Below are 20,199 nucleotides of genomic sequence, written 5' to 3'. Positions count from 1 at the left end.
CATGACCAAGCCCACAAATAAATGCTCCAGAACTGGGATCATTTCAGGACAGTCAAAACACTCATTGCCCAGGAGATGAAATTATGGCTGGGTGGGTGACTTTGGCATTGCTATTCATGTATTTGAAAGCCCAGTGTTGTCATTTTTTCACGTACAGATTATATATTTATATTTGCCAGTAACATAATCATACAAGAATGTGCTCTGAACAGCTGAGGTGACAGCCTGTCCTGTGTGCATTATAGTCTGCTAATTTTATGCTGAAGTGGTCAGGAACCAGGTACCAACCCTCTCCCCTCTGTCAGCTGAGCCATCGTCTCTTCTCCAGCTGGGGTACATGTAATTCTTCGGCCACCTCTTTCCAGTACCTTCTTCAGTACAAAACCAGCCCTGATTTTATACACAGAACATATACCTGGGTCAGTCTTCATATGTTCAGAAGAAGAGAAAGACTTCAGTGTGGAAAGGACATGCCTGGTCTCCAACTTAACTCATATAATTAAAATCTCTCAGACATATTTCTCCCAGGGAGCCTTTGAAATCTGCAGAACCACCTGAATGTGTGAAACTGAGCTGATAATTACAGGACAATAAGCAAAGCTAGGGTATAGCGTATTAAAAACAATCCTCACCTGAAAGGACAGATTATCTGCATGTTCAGTCTTGAATTCGTCAAGGTAGAATTCTGCACGACGTTACTGTTTTGTTCCTCTGGAAGATGGTGGATGGCTCTTGACACGGTTGATGGTTAGGCTTTGGGACTCCTTGGTATAGGCTAGGGGGATGCAACAGTTTTCAAGGTTTGGAGGTAGGACAATTAGATGAAACAGAAATCAGTCAGAGGTTAATAATAGATTACTCAGTACAGCCACTCCTATATTCTCACATTATTTCCCAAATGATTATTCAAATAATGATAGTGAACTTAGCCTAAGTAGGTGAGATTCATCCTGTGTTGAGCCTTTTAAAATTTAAGTATCTATCCTAAGCTGATCGCCTAAGCTTCCTCATTAGTCCATGGAGAACGGCCACATACAGATGGCCATTTGGCGGGTATGGTTCTACAGCAACTTCTGTGCAACAAAAATGCAGGCTACCACTTGCCTCTCCTTAATCCCTAGCCAAAAAAAGTCACTGGTTTCCAGCTGGATCAGGTCCGTGACCTGGCTCACTGTGTAGGCACAAAGATGCTAATACTGACTAAAGGTCAGGGTTGGGGACAGTGGGCCAAGGATGGGGAAAATGGGACAGCAGCTTTTGGCAGCTACTTATGTCAAGTAAAAGTGATCATGAAATATCAGCTTCTGGAGGCACCTATCTGTTCAAAGGCTGCAGAGGGTGGTGAAGATGTCTTAGAGGAGTGAAATTAGCTGAGACGCATCCTGCCCTATAGATCATGGGCTAAGCACTGTATTTCCTCCAGTGCTCCAAAGTTATTGTCACTTTTAAATTCAAACCCCTCCAAGGTTTTTCCTAGCACTTTCCTTTTTGTTTGTAATTTAGGAACTGCAGATGACACCTCGATAGAAAGGACTGGTGCTGCTAACGCTTTTGCCCTGATGTTTAGCATTGTAGATGAAAACTTCAGCTGGTATCTTGATGAGAATATTAACACCTTCTGTTTAGAACCAACCACAGTGGACAAAGAGGATGAAGGTTTCCGGACTAGCAACCGAATGCATGGTGAGCAGGACTCTTGAGCGTATAGTAGTAATACATAGGAGTGATCTGTTTTCATTTCAGTAGGACTTTCTGTCCTTTGTGATAGCTCTCCTTTCTCTCTGTCATCATGAAATGGGTCAGGATGTTAAATTGCTATGCTGATAGGCTGCATGAAGTCTAGGAGCCAAAATATTTTTCAAAATATGACTCTTGTTCTCCCAGTATCCTGATACATTGTCAGGTGTGGAAACTGATAAAGAGAGAGCTGACTAGACTGACTTGACTGAAATCACAACATTCAAATCTAAATTGTTTGAGCCATGTGTATAATGGCATATATATGACTTGGAATAAGATGGAAGAAATTTCAGAGATGCTAAATAGCTGTAGAACAAATTAACTTCATAATCAGGACCTTTGGTGATGACTTGGCTTTTGCAGTATCTCAGTATCATTCAGGAAGTTTTTCACAGACCCAGCAAGAGAATTTGGAACATTAGATCATCCAGACCTGTAACCTGGCAGTTGAAAAATGTTATTCTCCATCAGGGAGCCTCTGAGCAAGTTGCTCAGCTGTGGACTCAGAGTGGACACTCAGACAGCTTCAGGGTCTGGAATGCATCATCCTTAGAAACAGGGTCAGAGGCACTTGTCTTTCATCTCTCATGAAGTCTCCTACTTTTGTTTTTAGCTATTAATGGATATATTTATGGCAATCTTCCTGGCTTGGAGATGTGTGCTGACGATCCCATGTTCTGGCACTTGTTTGGAATGGGAAGCGAGATAGATATCCACGCCGCGTATTTCTACGGCCACACGTTCACTATCAGAGGCCAGAGGGCAGATGTCGTCGGTCTGTTTCCAGCAACGTTCATCACAGCGGAGATGACTCCTGGGAATGCTGGGAGGTGGCTGATAACTTGTCAGGTTAATGAACATTTACAAGGTACAGTGCTATAGATCTCCCTGATCATATCAGATACAAAGCTCAGCTTGCATTATGCTAGGAAAAGAAAACTGAAAGAACTGCTTCCAGTAGGAGCAGGACTTGGAGCTTTTTTCTGACTGAACACCTAGGAACTAACTCTTTCACCAGATAAAGATCATGAGTATGAATTTAGCTATCAATGAAATTATGTATGTTGGGGCAAATCTTCAGCTAGTACAAATGACTTAATTGTAAATATAGGCAATTCATATGAGAAAGACTTGCTAAATCCAATGTTGACACAGCACTTTCTATATAAACTGGAGAGTTTAGCGAGCGATGAGAAGAGCCTTCATATTCACCTTCTGTTGTAGAAACAGACACTTAGAGGAAAATCATGTCAGCTGAGCACTTCATAGCTTTTTCCTTTACAGAAATCTGACAAAAATGGGCACTGTTTCCCAGAAGGTTGGTAAGGAACAATTACATGAAGGAATTTGAAAATGGTATTGTGATATCTATATGGCGTGGGAGATGTAAAGCACATACCATAATCCTAGTGTTATGATACTAGGTGTTGTATAATTATAATATCAGAACCAGTCACCAGTTGGAAAAAAATTTTACTTTTAAGAACTTGATCATTGACTTCAGTGAGATTTAAATTAGGAGTAAAAGACTGGATTCTGGCAGGCAATGAACACCTTCAGTGTGGTACTAACCAGCCTCTCTATTCCTGTGGAAGTCAAGGAGAGCTGGGGCCATTCAGCACATCACAGGAGGCACTCTGACCCTGGAAATTGTTCTGCCATCCTCAGGAGTAAATAAGCCTACTAAAGAATGTCATTGACTTCAGTGGGATTCACTTGTGGGGCGATGTACTGCCTTGCAAGAGAAGAGTGATAGAGTCTGACCCAGAGAAGGCAGAGAGAGTCAATAAAAGCAGAAATTTACCTAAATGATCCCAGTCATTTTTTTCCAATCCACGTAGCTCCTGTCTAGAGACTTCTGAATGTGTATTTGTATCTGTGAGACTGTTGACTCCACAGCTGGCACAAGAGCTGTCTCCAGACTCTCTCCTCTCCCAGGTGGCATGGAGGCACTGTACGATGTTCAGATCTGCCAGAAAAATCTTTCTCGGCCTTCACCGCTCAGTCACAAAAGACTATACTATATTGCTGCTGAAGAGGTGCTCTGGAATTATGGACCTGACGGTTATGATAAATTCACTGGGCAGGGTTTAAATGCCACTGGCAGGTAAGCCTTCTTGTCCTTGCGTGTCGTGTTTTAATTTCAGGTGTCTGGGTGAGACTTTCACAGTGAGTCATCAGGGCTAGGTCCTGCACTATTATTAATTTTAACTGAAAGGGACAGGGAGGAATGAATTTGAACAACTTTGTTTAGAAGTTAGATTCACGAGATGCTCCGATTTGCCTCTGGAAGCACTTATCTCGCTCCACTAACTACATGGAGAAAGTGAACCTTGACTAAGTACATAAAGTTCAAGAGGATAAATACCACTAAGTCTAGATGCTTTAGGCAGCTTTCACATTTTCAATCAGTGTATCTCAGAGGTGCCATAATGGTAGATTTTTTCCCCCCTGCTCTTACTGATGATGATGAATTGTATTATGATATCTCCTAGAAAAAATAAAGAGGATTAGAGATCCATAATGCACATGTAATGACATAGGTCTTGCCCTAAATAAGCTGGGGTTAAATGTAAGGAAGTCTAATGCACAATGAATGCACATATGTTAACTAATTTCTCACTGAAATACAGATCAGTAATATCTCCTTTGGCCTGCTGGAAAACTATATGGAAACTAGTAATCTGAGGGTCATTTGTCCCATGGCTGGAATAACCTTATCCCAAATGAAGGGTTCTGTCTGAACCTCCAATTATTTAACCAGTCCGATTTGTTAACTCCACAGTGAATCTGCAATATACTTTACACAAGGGACTGACAGAATAGGAGGGCAATACTGGAAAGTTCACTACGTGGAATATACTGATGCAAAGTTCAGCAAAAGGAAGATCCAGTCAGAGGATATGAAGCACCTGGGAATACTTGGTATGGTAAACACTTTCCCATCCTGTCACACCATCGTGTTTAAATGCAGAAGTCCACTTGGATCCAGAGGGGATTTCTGTGCATGCAGCTGCTAATCAGCCCTCTCTTCTTTAGATAAAAACATGTTAGCTGGCAGTTCTTTTAACACCTTCCTTTACTCTCTTTTTTCAAGGTCCCGTTATAAAAGCCGAAGTGGGAGATACAGTGCTAGTTACTTTTGCCAACAAAGCTAAGAGGAACTATAGCATTATGGCCCACGGCGTCAGCTACAGCAAGCTGTCAGAAGGCGCTCCATACTTAGATGGTAAGTTTTAACTCTGTTATTGTATTGTTGCATCCCTAATACGTGGGTCTAAAGCTCTTCTGTTGTTCTGCAACTTTTGCCCTTTTCATGGATTTTAAGGCACAGAAGGGATGATTTAGTTAGTTTGTATCTAGCTTATATGTCACTGCAGGACTGCTCCCCCTTGCCAATCTGTTTCTGTGCTGTTTCTTTGCCTTGGACGTGTACCAGACAAGGCACCTGAAACTAGCTGGAGTCCACCTGTTAATGCTGAATAAAAGTCTTGAGTCCAATTCCACTTATATTAGTTTTAAACTAATTCACTCAGCTGCAGTCAATGGAGCTGCTGTGGGTGTGCTCCAGAGTAAGGGAGCTTGGGCTCTGGTGTTATGTCCCTGCTGAGCCTTTGAATATATCCAGCTGTATGATCCGGGCTGCTTCATGTCCTGTGCTGTAATCCGGCTCTGGCATTCCCCCTGCTTCGCTGTCAGGATATTCGGCATGGGAGGCACCTTTGATCTGATCAGCCTGGAATCTGAAGCAGCAACAATTCTTATTAATCCTTGTAAACACGTGGATGTTGAAATGGAGCATTTACTGAAGGCTTCTTCTCATGCTGTGCGCAGGACAGGATCTTTGTCATCTAAGTTTAACCCTTAGAAGTTAGGTGTCATGTCTAATTGTGTAGTCAGTGGCAAGAAATGATCCCTTCAGAGGGTGAGAAGTCCCATTTACTGCGAACACCTACCTTAGGAGACAGTGAGTCGCCCTCTGGAGGTGTCCGTCTCTCTCTGAATACAGAAGGAGCCTAGACCTGGGTTAGGGACCTAAGCTTTAGAGGGATGAGGTTAGCTGAGCTGAATCCCACCCATAGTCTCTACAGAGAGAATATTGTGGTCTCCGAAAGATTCTTTAGCTGCATTTGCAGCACTGAAAAGAAAGAAGATTTTTTTGTCTGAACTGCTTGGTTTCCACTACAACATATCAGAACAAACTCCCGGGACATAATCCCTCTTTGAGAACTGTGCCAACAGAATTAGGTCAACATGCAAAACTCATAAAATCATCTAATCAAATAAACAAAAACTCATAAAATCAGCACAAAAGGCTCGTCAAATTCTGTTACATCTCCAGTTGCTGACTTTGCATCGCAGCACATTTGCCAGCAGGCCCCAGTGTATCTTGAAACAAGACAGCTTAAGTTCAGCTCTCAAATCCACTGTACACTTCCTAACGCCACCAATGGCAGATATAGTTCCCTGATGGAAGTGTGGCTTCCTTCTGCTCACACTCATGTCATGCTGTCACTTAACACCCTGCAGTAACAGTGCCTGTTGGCGTTGCACCCTTTAGGGTGGAGCAAAATCAAACCAAATCCTACAGTTCAGTGGCAGTGTGAGCTGCACACCCCTGGGATTTTGGAGAGGAAACCAACTCCACATTTATCTCTTCCTAATAATATTTCTGCCCCTTCATCTCTCCCTGTAGCACCTGTGTCTTGGATTTCCACCATATCTGTCTCCCAGTGTGTACAGATGAAGCAGGCTTGCAGGTTTACAGTGAGAGAACATTGTTTTTCAAAGGCTGTGCATTATCTGAGTGCAAACTGTTCATGTGATATGCTTTAGCTAAACATACCTAAGGCTCACTAGATATCTTTTTTTTTTCCAGTTGTGCTCTAAAAAGATATTCTCCTCTGTTGCATTTGATGCTTGTCCAGTCTCAGACACTTTTTCTCTCTGAACCAACATCCTTCTGTTTACTGAGTGCTGCCGCAGAATGAATTATGTAGCATCAGCTAGTGTTGCAGAAGCACTCTGTTTTGTATTGTGGTTTATGGCACCCAGTATGTGTTTAAATGTAATATTGATATTTGCACTCATGTCTAAGTCTTCAAGAGGATTGTCCCTGAGGCATTCCAGGATCTTGGTAATAACTGAAGCAGCATACACAAAATTAGGTCAGTGCAGTCTCCTACAGACACATCTGACTGTGCTGAGAAAATCCAGTCAATGGGTGCCTCAGCTTTAAATAAAATTTCTGGTTTGAACTTCCTCGTATCAAAGACCAAAAAAGTTGTTTAGCACTTTTTTCTGCAGTGGATGCAGAGCTGACTGCTTTTCCCAATTTCCCCTTCAAGTCCCTTTTGTCAGTCTTCCCTCAGTGGATACCAACTCTCTTTTACAGTGGCTAGATTACATGAGTGGTGCTACATTCACCCTGTGCATGGCAGCAGACAAACACTTAAATCCTTCAAAAGAAGCTTCTAGAGGAAGTAAGAGCAACTGCCCTTTGGAGACTATGACAGAGTTTCCTGTTCATTGCTACGAAATTAAAAAGAAGCAATTATCAGGGTCAGATTTGGTTAGAATTTCCAAACAGCCACAGCTTCAGCTCCACTTGCTGCTATAATTGCTTTGTTGATGCTTAATGAAAAGTCAGAGTCTGTGTTCATATCTCAGATGAATATCATGATAGGGCAGGCAAGCTACAAGCATTAGAAGAAGCCATTTAAGAGCAAGGAGGAGCTCTGCATGTCTTGTCGGATAGCATCAGCCTGTGTGAAGTAGCTAAACTCATTCTGCTGGGAATGGGCTCAGTATGCTGCTGCAGCCCAGGGTTAGAGCGAGCTGTCCCGGTGGCAGAAGTCCCCAGACTACGGGATGGTGGCTGAGCTTTGTCTGGAAGGGGCAGTCTGTCAGCAGAAACCAGCGGCTATGTCGGACTTCCAGCTAGTGCCTGTATGCTGGAAGATGTAACTTTTGTGTAACCTTTGCGCTTCTCAATTTCCTGTTTGCAGGATATCCAAAGCCGGGAGCCCATGTTAAACCAGGTGAGATATTCACATACAAATGGAGAGTGCCTGAAAATGGAGGCCCAACAGAGAGTGACCCACCGTGCCTGACCTATCTGTACTACTCAGCAACCGATGCCGTGAAGGACACCAGCTCCGGCCTTGTGGGGCCTTTGTTAGTGTGTCGGAAGAACACATTGAATCCTGATGGGACACAGGTACCCAAAACAGACATTTGCCTGTCCCAAACGGCAGGGTGGTAGACTGGGGATTTTCACCATATGGTCCAATTTTCCACGTTCCCAGTTCAGTTTTAAGAGTTTAAACTCTTAAACTCATGAGAAGTGTCACTTCTCATGGTGCAAGATGACCTGGGGAAGGTGAAACGGATACCTGACAGAGACAGCATCCCCCCTTCCACATCCCTGGGTTTCCCATCTTTTTCCACTTTCCATTATTTTTTACAAGGCAATTGTGTAAGCCTGACAGATTAGAACTCTCGCAAGTTTTGAAGTTCCCACCTGATTCTGATTTTGCCTGCACTAGGTTGTTTGGTTCTGGACCCAAGGTTGACACAGGGTCTGAGGAAAATTGTTGGTCCAAATCTGTAGCTGAATGTTGTCGGAATTCCAGATCTGTGGCTTTGGGACAGTTCTGGAGAACTGGGTATCATTTTATAACTTAAATTATGTAGTGGAGGTTGAAATACAAACACCTATAAGAATGTTATGAAGCACATTATAAGCACATTATAAAACATGTATATAAGCACCTATGCAAACACCCATAAGAACCAGAGTATAACACAGGGTCCTCCGTCTGGAGATGAAATCATGATTGTCCAAGGTTTATCCTTCTGGCTGATGGAAGAGTGCCAATCCCTTTCTCTATAAGGACATAGCAAGAATAAGGCTGACAGCCATTGCAACAGTTTGTCTTTTTATTGCAAGGTTTGAGGGAAATAAAGTTGTGTTTAAAAAAACCATTTTTTACCTGGGTGTTTCTGCATACACTTTGATTTTAATGCCTAATGCCTTGGTTTCCTCCTTGGCTACAGAAAGGAATAGACAGAGAATTTTATCTGCTCTTTTCAATCTTTGATGAGAATGCCAGCTGGTATCTGAACAAAAATATCGAAGCATTTACTGGAGATCCTTCAAAAGTAGACAAAGATGATGAAGATTTCAAGGAATCCAACAAAATGCATGGTATGAAAAAATCAAATATCTGTCAGTAAGACCTTTCTTGCAGTCACATTAGGAAGACAAGCTGGCAGATTTTATCATCATTCATAGCTGACTATATCGCACTTGACGGTGAAGGGGAAAGCTGACAGACACAATTACAGCCAACTTCTGATGCCCTTTGAATTCATGTCGAATCCTTAGACCCATTAGGAATCAACACATCCACCTATCTAGTATACCTGGCAAAAGGGGACACAGTCTAGCTTTGAGATATTACACTTGGGTCTACAGGAAGGCGTAATGCCATAGTCAGGCACCAACTGCAGAAAAGGCTGATATTCACTGGTGATTTAAATTTAGCTGCAGGACTTCACAGTGAATCGGATAATGAAGGTTCACCCACTGTGTTCTACCAAGTCTCTCTTGAGCAGTGACCGTCTCTGGGAGAGGAGGGGCAAAGACCATGGAAATGGCCAATAGTGTTTTAAAGCATCACTTCTGTGTTGACCTCTTCATGGTTATTCCTGACATGACAGACTTGAGCAAATCACCTAACTTGTCTGTGCCTTAGTTTCCCTGACAGCACCGAGAATATATGTTGGTAGTCAACAGTTAATTACAAAGCAAAGGGCATGAAACACACTGCATATACAGCACCTCCCACCACTGGGCACCCTGGAGTGATTCTGCCTGTTTTAATGCATTTCCTATAAATTCACTACTGGGCTTTCTGGACTGTTTTATTTTATTCTTACGTTTTCAGGTGTTATCTCACAGTAAAGTTTCATTCTGCCATAGTATCTTTTATCCAGTGATCATAAAGAGCTTCTAAGAATTAGTGAGTTTTTAAGAATTAGTGAGTTCAGCCTCACAACACTCTTGTGAAGGAAGGAGATTCATACAGAAACCAAAGTGGAAATCAAATGTCAAAATCACACAGGAAGGCTGGATCAGAGCTGAGATTATACTCTTTATAGCCCATTCCATGGCCTTCATGATCGGATTATATTTTCTCTAGGATGAAAGCAGCTGCTTAATTTATAAACTTAACTGGTATCTGTGAAGCACTTTGAAAAGCTACATCAGTGTAAAGGTTCCATTTTACTGGCTAAAAGGAAATGCAGACGCTCAGAGTTTACAGGAATAACATTGAGGCATTAATTTGGTGCCAGTCAGTGCTACCTTTGCTTCACAAAACGCCCCTTTAATTAGTGCTGTGACTTGTTTAGTCACAGGTCTCTTGTCATAGATGTGCTGGGAGGGTATTTCCTGAACTACCATCTGTCTTCCGCTAACCGGACTATTTCCTTCTCCTTCAGCTGTCAATGGCTACCTGTTCGGTAATCTGCCAGGCTTGGCCATGTGCAAGGATGACAAGGTTTCCTGGCACCTCATTGGGCTGGGCAGTCACTACGACATGCATGGAGTTCATTTTCAAGGAAACACCATCAATTTGAGAGGGACGACCAGGGACAGCTTGGCCTTGTTTCCTCATTTATCGGGAACAGCACTGATGCAGCCAGACCGCGTGGGTATGTTCTTGAGCTTATCTTAGTGTTGTGGCATTTGCAGAAATCAGACAGCCTAAACAACACTTTCAAAGAGATGTTCTACTCTGTTCTGGAAGCACGAGAAAGCCTTGCAGTGTGCAGACTGTGGGAAACTTGGCGTAATTGAGAATTCAGGCTGGGCTACTTTTCGGGCAAGTGCTGTAAGTCAAATATGTACAATTACCAGAGAAAAGAGTCTTTGATGAGCTTGGGACAGGTAGACCAGCAGACAGACAGATAGCTACAGGGATGCTCCAAAATTTCCACAACTCTCAAAACAGTCTTTTTTCGGTAAAGCTGGAATTCACTGCTATGCAGATAGTCAGCATCATTTAAGATATTTTAGAACTTCAATAATATCTAGTCTATAGGAGATTCTTTTGGAGTATGTACATAAAAAATACTTTTAATTTTCATGTATAATCCAGCGATACATTTTTCAAGACTAACAAGGGATGATTTCTTGGTTGGAGAAGCTTCAGGTAAACTTTAAGCTAAAGAGTGCAATGTCATTTTTCTTTACATCTCTGTTTAAATCAATGGTGTCATCAGAGTTTTGCAGGACTATGCTGAGAGCCATCTTTGGCCCGAGTACCCAATAGAAATAACTATTGGACCTGTGTGCATGTGCCAAGCCCAGGGTTAGGCACCTGGTTCTGGTGTCTGTCTGACACCAGAAGAATCTGACAGCAGATTCTTTCTTTGCAGCACGCTAAACAATAAATGCTAGGAATTTATTTTTTTGCCTGCTAACCCTCTACTGGCAATAAGGGAAAAAGAATGAATTTTCAGATCTTTATAGTGACCAACAACGACAAGTTTTCTTAACTAAGTGCTATTTTACCTTTTTCATAACTTGCCTTAGAAGCACAAGGGAGGGACTGAGACCCAGTCTGGAGGGAGTTATACTTCTAATGTTGGTTCCATCACTGACTTACAAAGTTGGACATGTGTAACTCACTGAACTTCTCAGCTTCCTCATATATTAAACAACAATGAAAATGCCTTCCCGCTTCACGAGAGTGTTTGCAGGCAGAGCTACATAGGGCCATGCTGTGGTCAGCTCTGCTCAAGCCTGTGGGAAGGAGAATACAAATGTTAAAATATAGCCCACAACATGCCAAGAAATATTCCCACTGTCACTCCAGGAGTGAAACACCAGGTCTGTGGTTATTTGGCCTCTATTGGAGGGAGAACAAGAGTCAGAGCTGAAGCTTTAACTCGGTCATTTTTGCCTCATATAGGTGCGCATAACCAAATGGTTACAGGCAGGATCTTCCCCTTCATTAGATGCATTCTGGTATAATGGATCTTGCGTGGTTGATCTGTATCTGAATTGCAAACTTTCTAAGAGGCCTCAATTAGCCGTATTACACTGAGCAATCGCACAGCCCCAGCTGGGAGAGACTCTCGTGCACCCCAAGGCCAGCGCAGCTGCTCTGTGCTCAGGGACAAGGAAACTATCTCTAACACGCACAGCCTGTTTGGCCGTGCCTTTATCAGTGTTTGCAAGGCATGCTTAGGACTGTCGGGTACAGGGAGCTCTGCTTTTGCTCCCAGCTTTACCAGCACATTTGAAGCTCCACAGCTGGGCTGCTGACCTGCTAAGAGCAGATACTGGATAGGTGCCCAGAGTCCAGGTCAGTGTCATCAGAAACCCCATGCCAACTCAAACCACTGCAAGCCTGTTGAGAAGACATCTATTATCACCTAAGAATGTGGCTTTCAGCAGCCTCCAGCCAGATTTGCCCCTTGCTCTTCGCCCATGCTGCGGCCCGAATCACCGTGTCCCCGGTGCTCTCTGCGGGCACATCCGCGAAGCCGGGCATGGCACTGTGCCTTCCCTTGGCAGCACTACATCCCACTGGGGCACCCAGACCCCACGGCAAAGGCACAGACAGCACGCAAGGATAACGGAGGCTTTCTGCCAAGCTTGCTTCTGAAGCCAGACATTTAATCGATTAATCTTCAGAGCTCCCCCAGCTAAGTTATCCCAAATCAAATAATAAGAAATAACTTACAGAGTCTTTGAGGGAAGATGGAGCAGGCTAACTTTTCTGAGGGAATAAAATGCTACTTTCTGTCTTATGTATCTCCACCTGCATCAGCACTCAAATTTTGCTCTTAGCTGAAGAACCTGCTATAACCTAGGCTTTATAGGCCATAACCCTGAGGAGTCTTAGGTGTGTGTGTGCCCTTCAGCACGCAAATGTCAGCCTGAATTCCTATCATCTGAAGTTTTGGGGCCATGGAGAATATAATGACTGAAGTAGGTAATCAGCATATCCATTTTCTTGACTAGCTTCCCCTTCAGTCCCTAAGACCCCCATGTGTATTTTTCAAAGTTAGTTAGCAAGGAGCTAGTAGGCCTCTGGGTGACATAAATATCCACTCACTTGACTTTCTGTGCTGCATTATGGTTTAGGTTTGTCGGAGGACAGATCAGAGATGTACAAGGCACAGGACCGAGTTTGCTGTCCAGCTTTTGAGTTGTTAGAATTACCTAAATCTCAAGGGCTTTCCTTTCCAGGCACATTCAAAGTGGTCTGCAGGACTTTTGATCACTTTGTTGGTGGGATGAAGCATCTTTATGAAGTTAGCAGCTGCCGCAATAGCACTCAAGCCCAGCAGCAGTACGGTGCAGTAAGGCTGTACTACATCGCTGCGGAGGAGGTGGAATGGGACTATGCATCAAATAAGAGCTCGGCACCAAAGATTTACAACATAAGCAGCAATGAAGAAAGGTACTGAAGGCAAAAAAGGCTCGTGGGTGTGGGACACGTTCATAGCTTGAGGGGGATCACGGCAGCATCCTCCCATGAAGCTGGCCTAGTACTTTTTAGAAAGCACTGTTTGCTGAACCAAGTAATTTCCATCAGAGAAAATGTAATTAAAAAATGGTTAACTCTGAGACAGCCATTTGGCTCTGGTGAAAACGAAAAGGAACAAGAGGGCAACATGTTTGAAAGACAAAACTTAGAAATATGGCTGGGGAGCTGCACCCGCTAAAAAAGCAAGGGTACATTAGAGTCAGTAGAAAACATACCCGAAGAATCACAGGTGGAGTCTCTTTTAATGGTGATCAAGAAACGCATTTGGAGAAAATCTTAACTCCAGTATTGTCAAAAGGTTGCTCTTATACATACATAAAAATTAGTATTGATGGGGCGTTTTCTTTTGCATGTTGTGAGGCAACCTCAAAACTCCTCTGGCAGGGGGCCTTGGAGATGACACTGCCATGTGGTAACTCTGCTCTCAGAAGGAGGTGAGCACTCTCCTCTTGAGCTGGTTGGGAGTGTCCTCTGCTGGCAAGTCAGCCTTCTCTGCTCAAGCAGGGGCAACAACCAAAAACGCAGTGTTACTGTGCAAACCTGGTGGGTACGAAAAGCATCCTCAGCCAGGTTCGGAAGGGAAAAGACATTTCTCACTGTGAGGTGCAGCTGGCACCAGCTGGGTGAAGGCAAAGCAGCCCTCGTCTCAAACACAGCAGCACTTTGTTTTGCAAGATTTGGCTTACAGTGTCATCTGCCTGTGGCTGACTAATATACAAGACAGTGAAAGCAGCCACCATGATAAGGGAACTGAGGTTTGCAGGGAAAGAGTATCTTTTATTGGAGTGGAAGATAGAGCTGGAAAGAGTGGCCAAACCCACATTTAGCTTGAACGAACTTTCTGCTTTGTCAGCTCTGGTGAAGGACTTGTGCTCCCAAAAGTCTGTGGTGAGTGCAACATATCCCAAGCCTTACCTGTCTGAAGAGAGTGTGCATTCAGCAAGGATCGCTGGTATTTGCTGCATAAAATCTCTTGCGACACATCACCGTATTGGACCAAGCTGTATATTCTTTTTGCATCTATTGTGAATAACACAACAGCTACTAACCTTCAGATATGTGAAGTTTTGTGCTTTTAATTTCTGCCTTTTTATTTTGCAGCTATGGGCGTGTTTTCATGAGCCACGCGGAAGACCTAATTGGTGCAAAATACAAGAAGGTGGTTTACAGGGAGTACACAAACGGCAACTTCACACAGCGCAAAGTGAGGACCGAGGAGGAGAAACATTTGGAAATCCTGGGCAAGTAGCTCTCACGGCTCCCAGACTGAGCCTAATAAGTGAGAGGGATTGCTTTCCAAAAATGAAGCTTTCCCCAGCTTTGTTAATGTGGAAAGAAAGAGAGGTAACACTGATGCCCCTTCCTGCTTATCAGTGATTTTACACCCAATTTATGTAACTGCTGAGCGTAAAGACGTTTTCCAAATTAAAGATCCATTCCCAAATGAAGAAAGACTATCTTAAGGAGTACTTACAGGGAGGAAGTAAAAATGGAAATTCCAGGATTCACCTTAACATCGGAGCATGTGATCTGGGAGAGATGCTTGTAGGTAGACTGAGTAGATGTTAAGGTGCTCGGTTTGTACTGAGGTTGTGCAAGTCAAAGGTTGCACAGTTTGAGATTGTGCATGTCATAAAATAACTACGAGCTCATGTGTTTTATGGGATGAGAAGTGGGGAACAACTGTCCCTAAAATGGTTAACATTCTTTAGAAATACTTCTAATGGGGCTGATTTTTTGCAACGAGCAGGGACATTTCCTTATTTTGCAGTGCAAAACTGAAAAAAAAGCTGAATTTTCTCAAAAAAGAAAAAGCAAGCCATTGCCAATTAAAAAATCAAATTTGAGATACAAAAACTATCCACAAGAGTTCTCCCTAAAAACAAGCTGCCCAGAGACTAGTCTCCAGAGTGGACAATTCTCATCACCCGAAAAGAAAAAAGATTGGTTACATATATGGAGTTTTTCATCAGCTGGGGTAATGGACACATTTTGATGGCGTAGCTGAAAGAACAGTAAAACCTGAGGATTTTGAGGAAGACTGCTGCTTCTTTCTGAGGCCAAGCTACTGAAAGTTTGTTAAAATGCAATGATTTTTTTGAACTGTCATAAATCTATTATTGAAGAGGCCCTTGGAAATCTTATTCACAGAATCAGCCTATAGATTACAAAAAATTCTCTTTACCATCCCTGTAAACAGCAATGGCATTTCACAGAAGACAGCTCCTAAATTCAAGGTTAGCTAATTTTATAGCTTGTAAATAATAATAGAAAATATATTTCTGAGCTGATTCTTGATTAACTTCAATTTTACTCAGTCTGTAATAGCAGCATTAATCACTAGAGAGTGTTGTTTTAATTTAGGCCCATTACTGCATGCGGAGGTTGGCGACTCTGTGCTGATTGTATTTAAGAATAAAGCTAGCCGGCCTTATTCAATAACTGCACACGGTATAGAAGAAGTGGGTTGTGAAGAACAATCTGAGACACCAATTACCCTACCAGGTAAGGCTGGTTTTTTTTTTTCTTTTTAGCTTGAGCTACAAAAACCTAGTATAAAAATACACATGTATAATATTCCCTTTTTCAAGCTTCCTCATACCTGCATGTCCTTCCAAGCATACATTCAAAGTTCACCTATAAGTGATTCTCTGTGTTCTCATGCATGTAGGTTCTTGATTACATGAGCATGTTAGGGCAAAGAATGAACCTTTGTTCCTAACAGGGATAGAAACAGTAATGTAATATAACTGGATAATCTCCAAAAAAGCAGAAGCAGGCCCATAATCCCTGCAAGGGAAGCCTAAGCCAGCACCACATTTGACTCAGGACTGGCATTCTAGTAGTATCTACCAAACTCAGTGACTCAGTGGCAAAGTTGCAGTCAGCAATATAAACTCTGCCTCTCTGTTAATCTACACAGAATTGGCATCTGCGTTCAGAGCTGATGCATAAAACACAAAACTGAACTGTTTGCTGTGTAAGTTAAAAGTCTTTGAAAAGCTGTGTCAAACACGCCTTGGTTTTTAGTCAGGAAAATGGTGGGAAACAGTTCTCACAGTGTTGACATTTTTCATATTGCTATTTAGAGAACTACATTTTTAACAGTTGTATTTTTTTTACTTCAATTGTTATTTTGGGTTTTATATTATAATGGAAAGTCAAACTCAAAACCAGGCATTATAGTCAACCCAGAATGCACTTTTGCTTTCCATCAGCCATGGAATTTTTTTTCATAGTATCTGTGAGCTTCAGTCTGAAACTGAATGAGAATAAACTCCAACGTACTAAACCTCTTTGCAAGGTGCAATTTCTTTCTTTTGTGTAGCTATACTGCTACGGGACAATCACACAAGAATTCATGGCCAAACATGAGCCTGTGTCTGTCTTGCTGGAGTCTGACAAATGCATACCTGCTGTAAATGTATGTGGTGTAATATTAGGAATACTACTGTAATGTCTCTCATGGCCACATGGGAGCAGGCTTAGGATGAATTAGATGAAGGAAGGTGTCCATGCAGGCCGGGTTCAAGGTAAGCCAAGGGAAAGGCCTCTTCGGCAAGATCTAAGTACTAACTTTTACTTAGGAGTTCAGAAATAGCGCTTAGCAAGCACATCAAGTACCTCAGAACAAGGATAGTCCTTGGGCATTTCAGTCCCCACCACCATCATCTGGAAATCTCTTCACTTGGCTCCTTGCTAGCTAACTTTCCTAACACAAGCTGGACTGTCCACCCTGAGCTCCTCACGGCCTATCTATTCTTACTAAATACTGAACAAGTCATCAGTTTATATTTATGCTTTACAGACTCATAATTCCTAGAGCACTGCCAGCTTCCTAAAGAGACTGTGCATGACATGTTCAAGAGATGACAGATGCAGGGAGCAGACCCATAGAAGCCTACATCAAAGCAGCTCTCGGCTGCCAAAGTTTTGTCCTCTCTCTGTCCATTCCTCCATTTAAGCAGAAGGAAAGAGGGAGAAGATATCCTTTTAAATACATTTTCCTCTTGTTTATCAGTCCTTCCAGGGGTTATGCTTCATTTGCACCTCCAAAGGTGCTTCATTGGCACCTCCACAAGGCTTTGTGACCTTAACAAGATTGCTTCTCTTGGCAGAGCACATCCTTGAAAATCTTAAGCTTTTTGAAGAAAAAGCCATCTTGCCTCATTTGTCCCCTGCATATTAGATACTACTGACAAAAACACTGCTGAACTGTGCTGAGCAGTATCTCCTGAAATACCCATGTCTTGCATAGGCTGTTCTATCCCGCAAACAAAAATCCCTGTAGCAGCACCCACAGACAGCATGAACTGGAGGGTTGCCAAACACCTTTCTGGCACATAAAGAATAAATGAGGGCTAGATGGCACAGAAAATGTCATCTTAGAAGCCTTGCTAATCCCTGCTTAAGTAAATGAACGCCTGCTATAATGCACAGAAAGGGCTTGTCCTGTAAGATTAAATGGTACTGCAACATTTACATGAGGCTCATCCTATGCAATATGATATTTGAGAGTCACCATTTCTCTTTATGTAATTAGTGCCATACAATAAAACACACTATTGCATGATCCGTTAAAATGGTCTAATGTCTCAGTGGCACAAAGCTACCTCAGTCGCTTTACAAATATTTAAGCTCGAAAACTCTCCTCTGTCACAATGCTCACAGCTGTTGACAGCTGCTAGGTAGCAGCTGTACTAAAGCCAACAGTTTCATGATTTCCTTGTTTTCCCCTGACTCATAGTGTGTCCCCAGTTGTTCTCAGGTTATATGAGCCTGGAAGATGTTTGGGCCAGAGACTGTCTGGTTCAGCATTTGTCCGGCACTTAGAAGGATGAGGTGTTGACCACATCTTGGTCTCCCATGTTCCTCTCTCACACTAGCAAAAAATCAAAGTGGAAAAACACAGCATGGATAATTTGCCCATATGATTTTTTTTGTTCTGTAAAATCAAAGGCCAGCACAAAACTGGAGACGCTAACCTCAGATAAACTGTGCTGTGACAGCCTCACACATGGACATACAGAAAATTCTTCATGCTATTTCTGACTTCTCATATATAAGCTATTTTCAGGCAGTGGCATTGGTGCCTTTTCTTACTGGGAATCTCTGCTCACCTGCAGGGAGGACGTGGCAGAGGTGATGGCTTTGGGGAGGGAACAGGGGTTTTCTGGTAACTGCTGAAGAACGGGGGCTTAGCTGGAGGAGGGAAAGACACCTCCTGTAGCTCCCAATCCGTGGGCAAGAGGACATCCAGGTCAGCATGTACTCAGCTCTCCTCTCCTGATGGAGAAGTGATGCACTGCTGCAAGTCACAGAGCAGCACCTTCTGCAAAATCCTGGAGGCAATTTCCATGTCCTGGTGCCCTTTTAAAGGAGACAGCCCGCAGCATATTTTCTGGAGTTTGGCTCCTGACAGCTTTAAGCACTGGCATCAAAGACCATTTATCTATTACAAGTTTTGCCCAAGGAGAAAGATGAAAAGTCTAATCGCCAGACTTCCCTCTGGGGGATGCCACTGTTTTCAGCATCATTTGCAGGGCTCTTTTAGGGGGTCATACCTGCCTTCATTTACACCACTGAGACCTCCGACCCCCTGGAAGGCAAAATCATGTCCACATTACATCCCTGTATGCTTACACAGATTGTGTGATGCAGATCACTTTTTAGTGAGGAAGGTATTGGATCCAGTTACATACTATTCAAAGCTCCCAAAACCCAGCTGCTTTTGATGAAATTGTTCTCTCTCTGTTTCAGAGGAAATTAATACCTACAGGTGGAACGTCCCAGAAAGATCAGGCCCGAGTAAAACAGATCCAAACTGCATCACTTGGGTTTATTTTTCAACAGCGAATTTTGTAAAGGTAACCAGGAAACGGTCATTACATTGCTTTGGATAAAGCATCCTATCTTGCATAATGTTTCTGAAATGGTCCTACTTCTCATTTATGTAAGGACCACAGGCTAGAGGAAGGGTTTACAGAACTAGAGACTTTGTATTTTTTGATAATATTTGCCCACATTTGGGTAATGTAATCTATTGAAAACCCTGGGATATACTGAATCAATGTGATTCCTTTCTTAAAGAATAGTTGAAGGGAGTTTGGGTGGGGGGAAAAAACATTGCTTTGGGACATTAAAATCTAAAATATAGAGAAAGATTTCTTATATCAGATAGATTAGTGACTTTTTTTCTGATAGGAAAATGAAATTTCATCTTTATTTCATGTGTAGTTAATCTGTATTTATTTCATAACTGGATGAACTAGCAAATTTATAATGCAAGTATTTCTTTTATTCCAGGACACATACAGTGGTCTGATTGGGCCTCTCATAGTCTGCAGAAAAGGAATCCTAAATGAAAAAGGTCTAAGGAAAGACATTGATCGTGAATTTACACTTCTATTTATGGTGTTTGATGAAAATAAATCCTGGTATTTGAAAGAAAATATTGAAACATACCTTCATAAGAATCCTGATGATTTTAATTACACTGAGAACTTTGTAGACGGCAACTGCATGCACGGTATGTAGGACTCATTGGCAGCAGCCAAGAGGATAGGGGTTTGTTTTTCACAGCCCTTTTAGGAATATGCTGGACCCTGGAGAGCCCTTGCCCTGGCCGCATGGTGCCTGTCCCTTCCCTGCCCGGGCACCCGCTCTCCACTGAGGAAGCGAGAACAGTGCCTGATGGGAGGCTATCACCACCCGTACAGCGGCCAGTTACTAATCCATCCTATTTTGTCATTCTTCTAGCAATCAATGGGAAGATCTACAATAGTCTCCTGGGTTTAACGATGAATGAAGGTGATACGACAAATTGGTATTTGATAGGAATGGGTAATGAAGTCGATATACATACAGTCCATTTCCATGCACAGACCTT

The 20,199-nt window shown here is 42.7% G+C and overlaps 1 protein-coding gene across 1 annotated transcript in view; it reads left to right on the top strand.

The window, feature by feature from the left end:
• HEPHL1 (hephaestin like 1) overlaps positions 1-20,199 on the top strand; it is a 34,001-nt gene that overhangs the window by 10,839 nt on the left and 2,963 nt on the right. The window contains exons 4-17 of the mRNA XM_064505116.1: positions 1,504-1,683; positions 2,354-2,608; positions 3,679-3,847; positions 4,526-4,665; positions 4,838-4,969; positions 7,749-7,960; positions 8,800-8,950; positions 10,249-10,461; positions 13,010-13,223; positions 14,412-14,551; positions 15,675-15,815; positions 19,071-19,177; positions 19,617-19,839; positions 20,070-20,199. The exon at positions 20,070-20,199 is cut by the window's right edge and continues 10 nt beyond it. Of these exons, the coding sequence (XP_064361186.1) occupies positions 1,504-1,683; positions 2,354-2,608; positions 3,679-3,847; positions 4,526-4,665; positions 4,838-4,969; positions 7,749-7,960; positions 8,800-8,950; positions 10,249-10,461; positions 13,010-13,223; positions 14,412-14,551; positions 15,675-15,815; positions 19,071-19,177; positions 19,617-19,839; positions 20,070-20,199 (2,407 nt within the window). The remainder of the gene's footprint in view (positions 1-1,503; positions 1,684-2,353; positions 2,609-3,678; positions 3,848-4,525; positions 4,666-4,837; positions 4,970-7,748; positions 7,961-8,799; positions 8,951-10,248; positions 10,462-13,009; positions 13,224-14,411; positions 14,552-15,674; positions 15,816-19,070; positions 19,178-19,616; positions 19,840-20,069) is intronic.

Source organism: Dromaius novaehollandiae, chromosome 1 (genome assembly GCF_036370855.1).
Source record: "Dromaius novaehollandiae isolate bDroNov1 chromosome 1, bDroNov1.hap1, whole genome shotgun sequence".
In the NCBI taxonomy this organism is placed as follows: domain Eukaryota; kingdom Metazoa; phylum Chordata; class Aves; order Casuariiformes; family Dromaiidae; genus Dromaius; species Dromaius novaehollandiae.
This window is presented reverse-complemented; position numbering and strand designations above follow the sequence as displayed.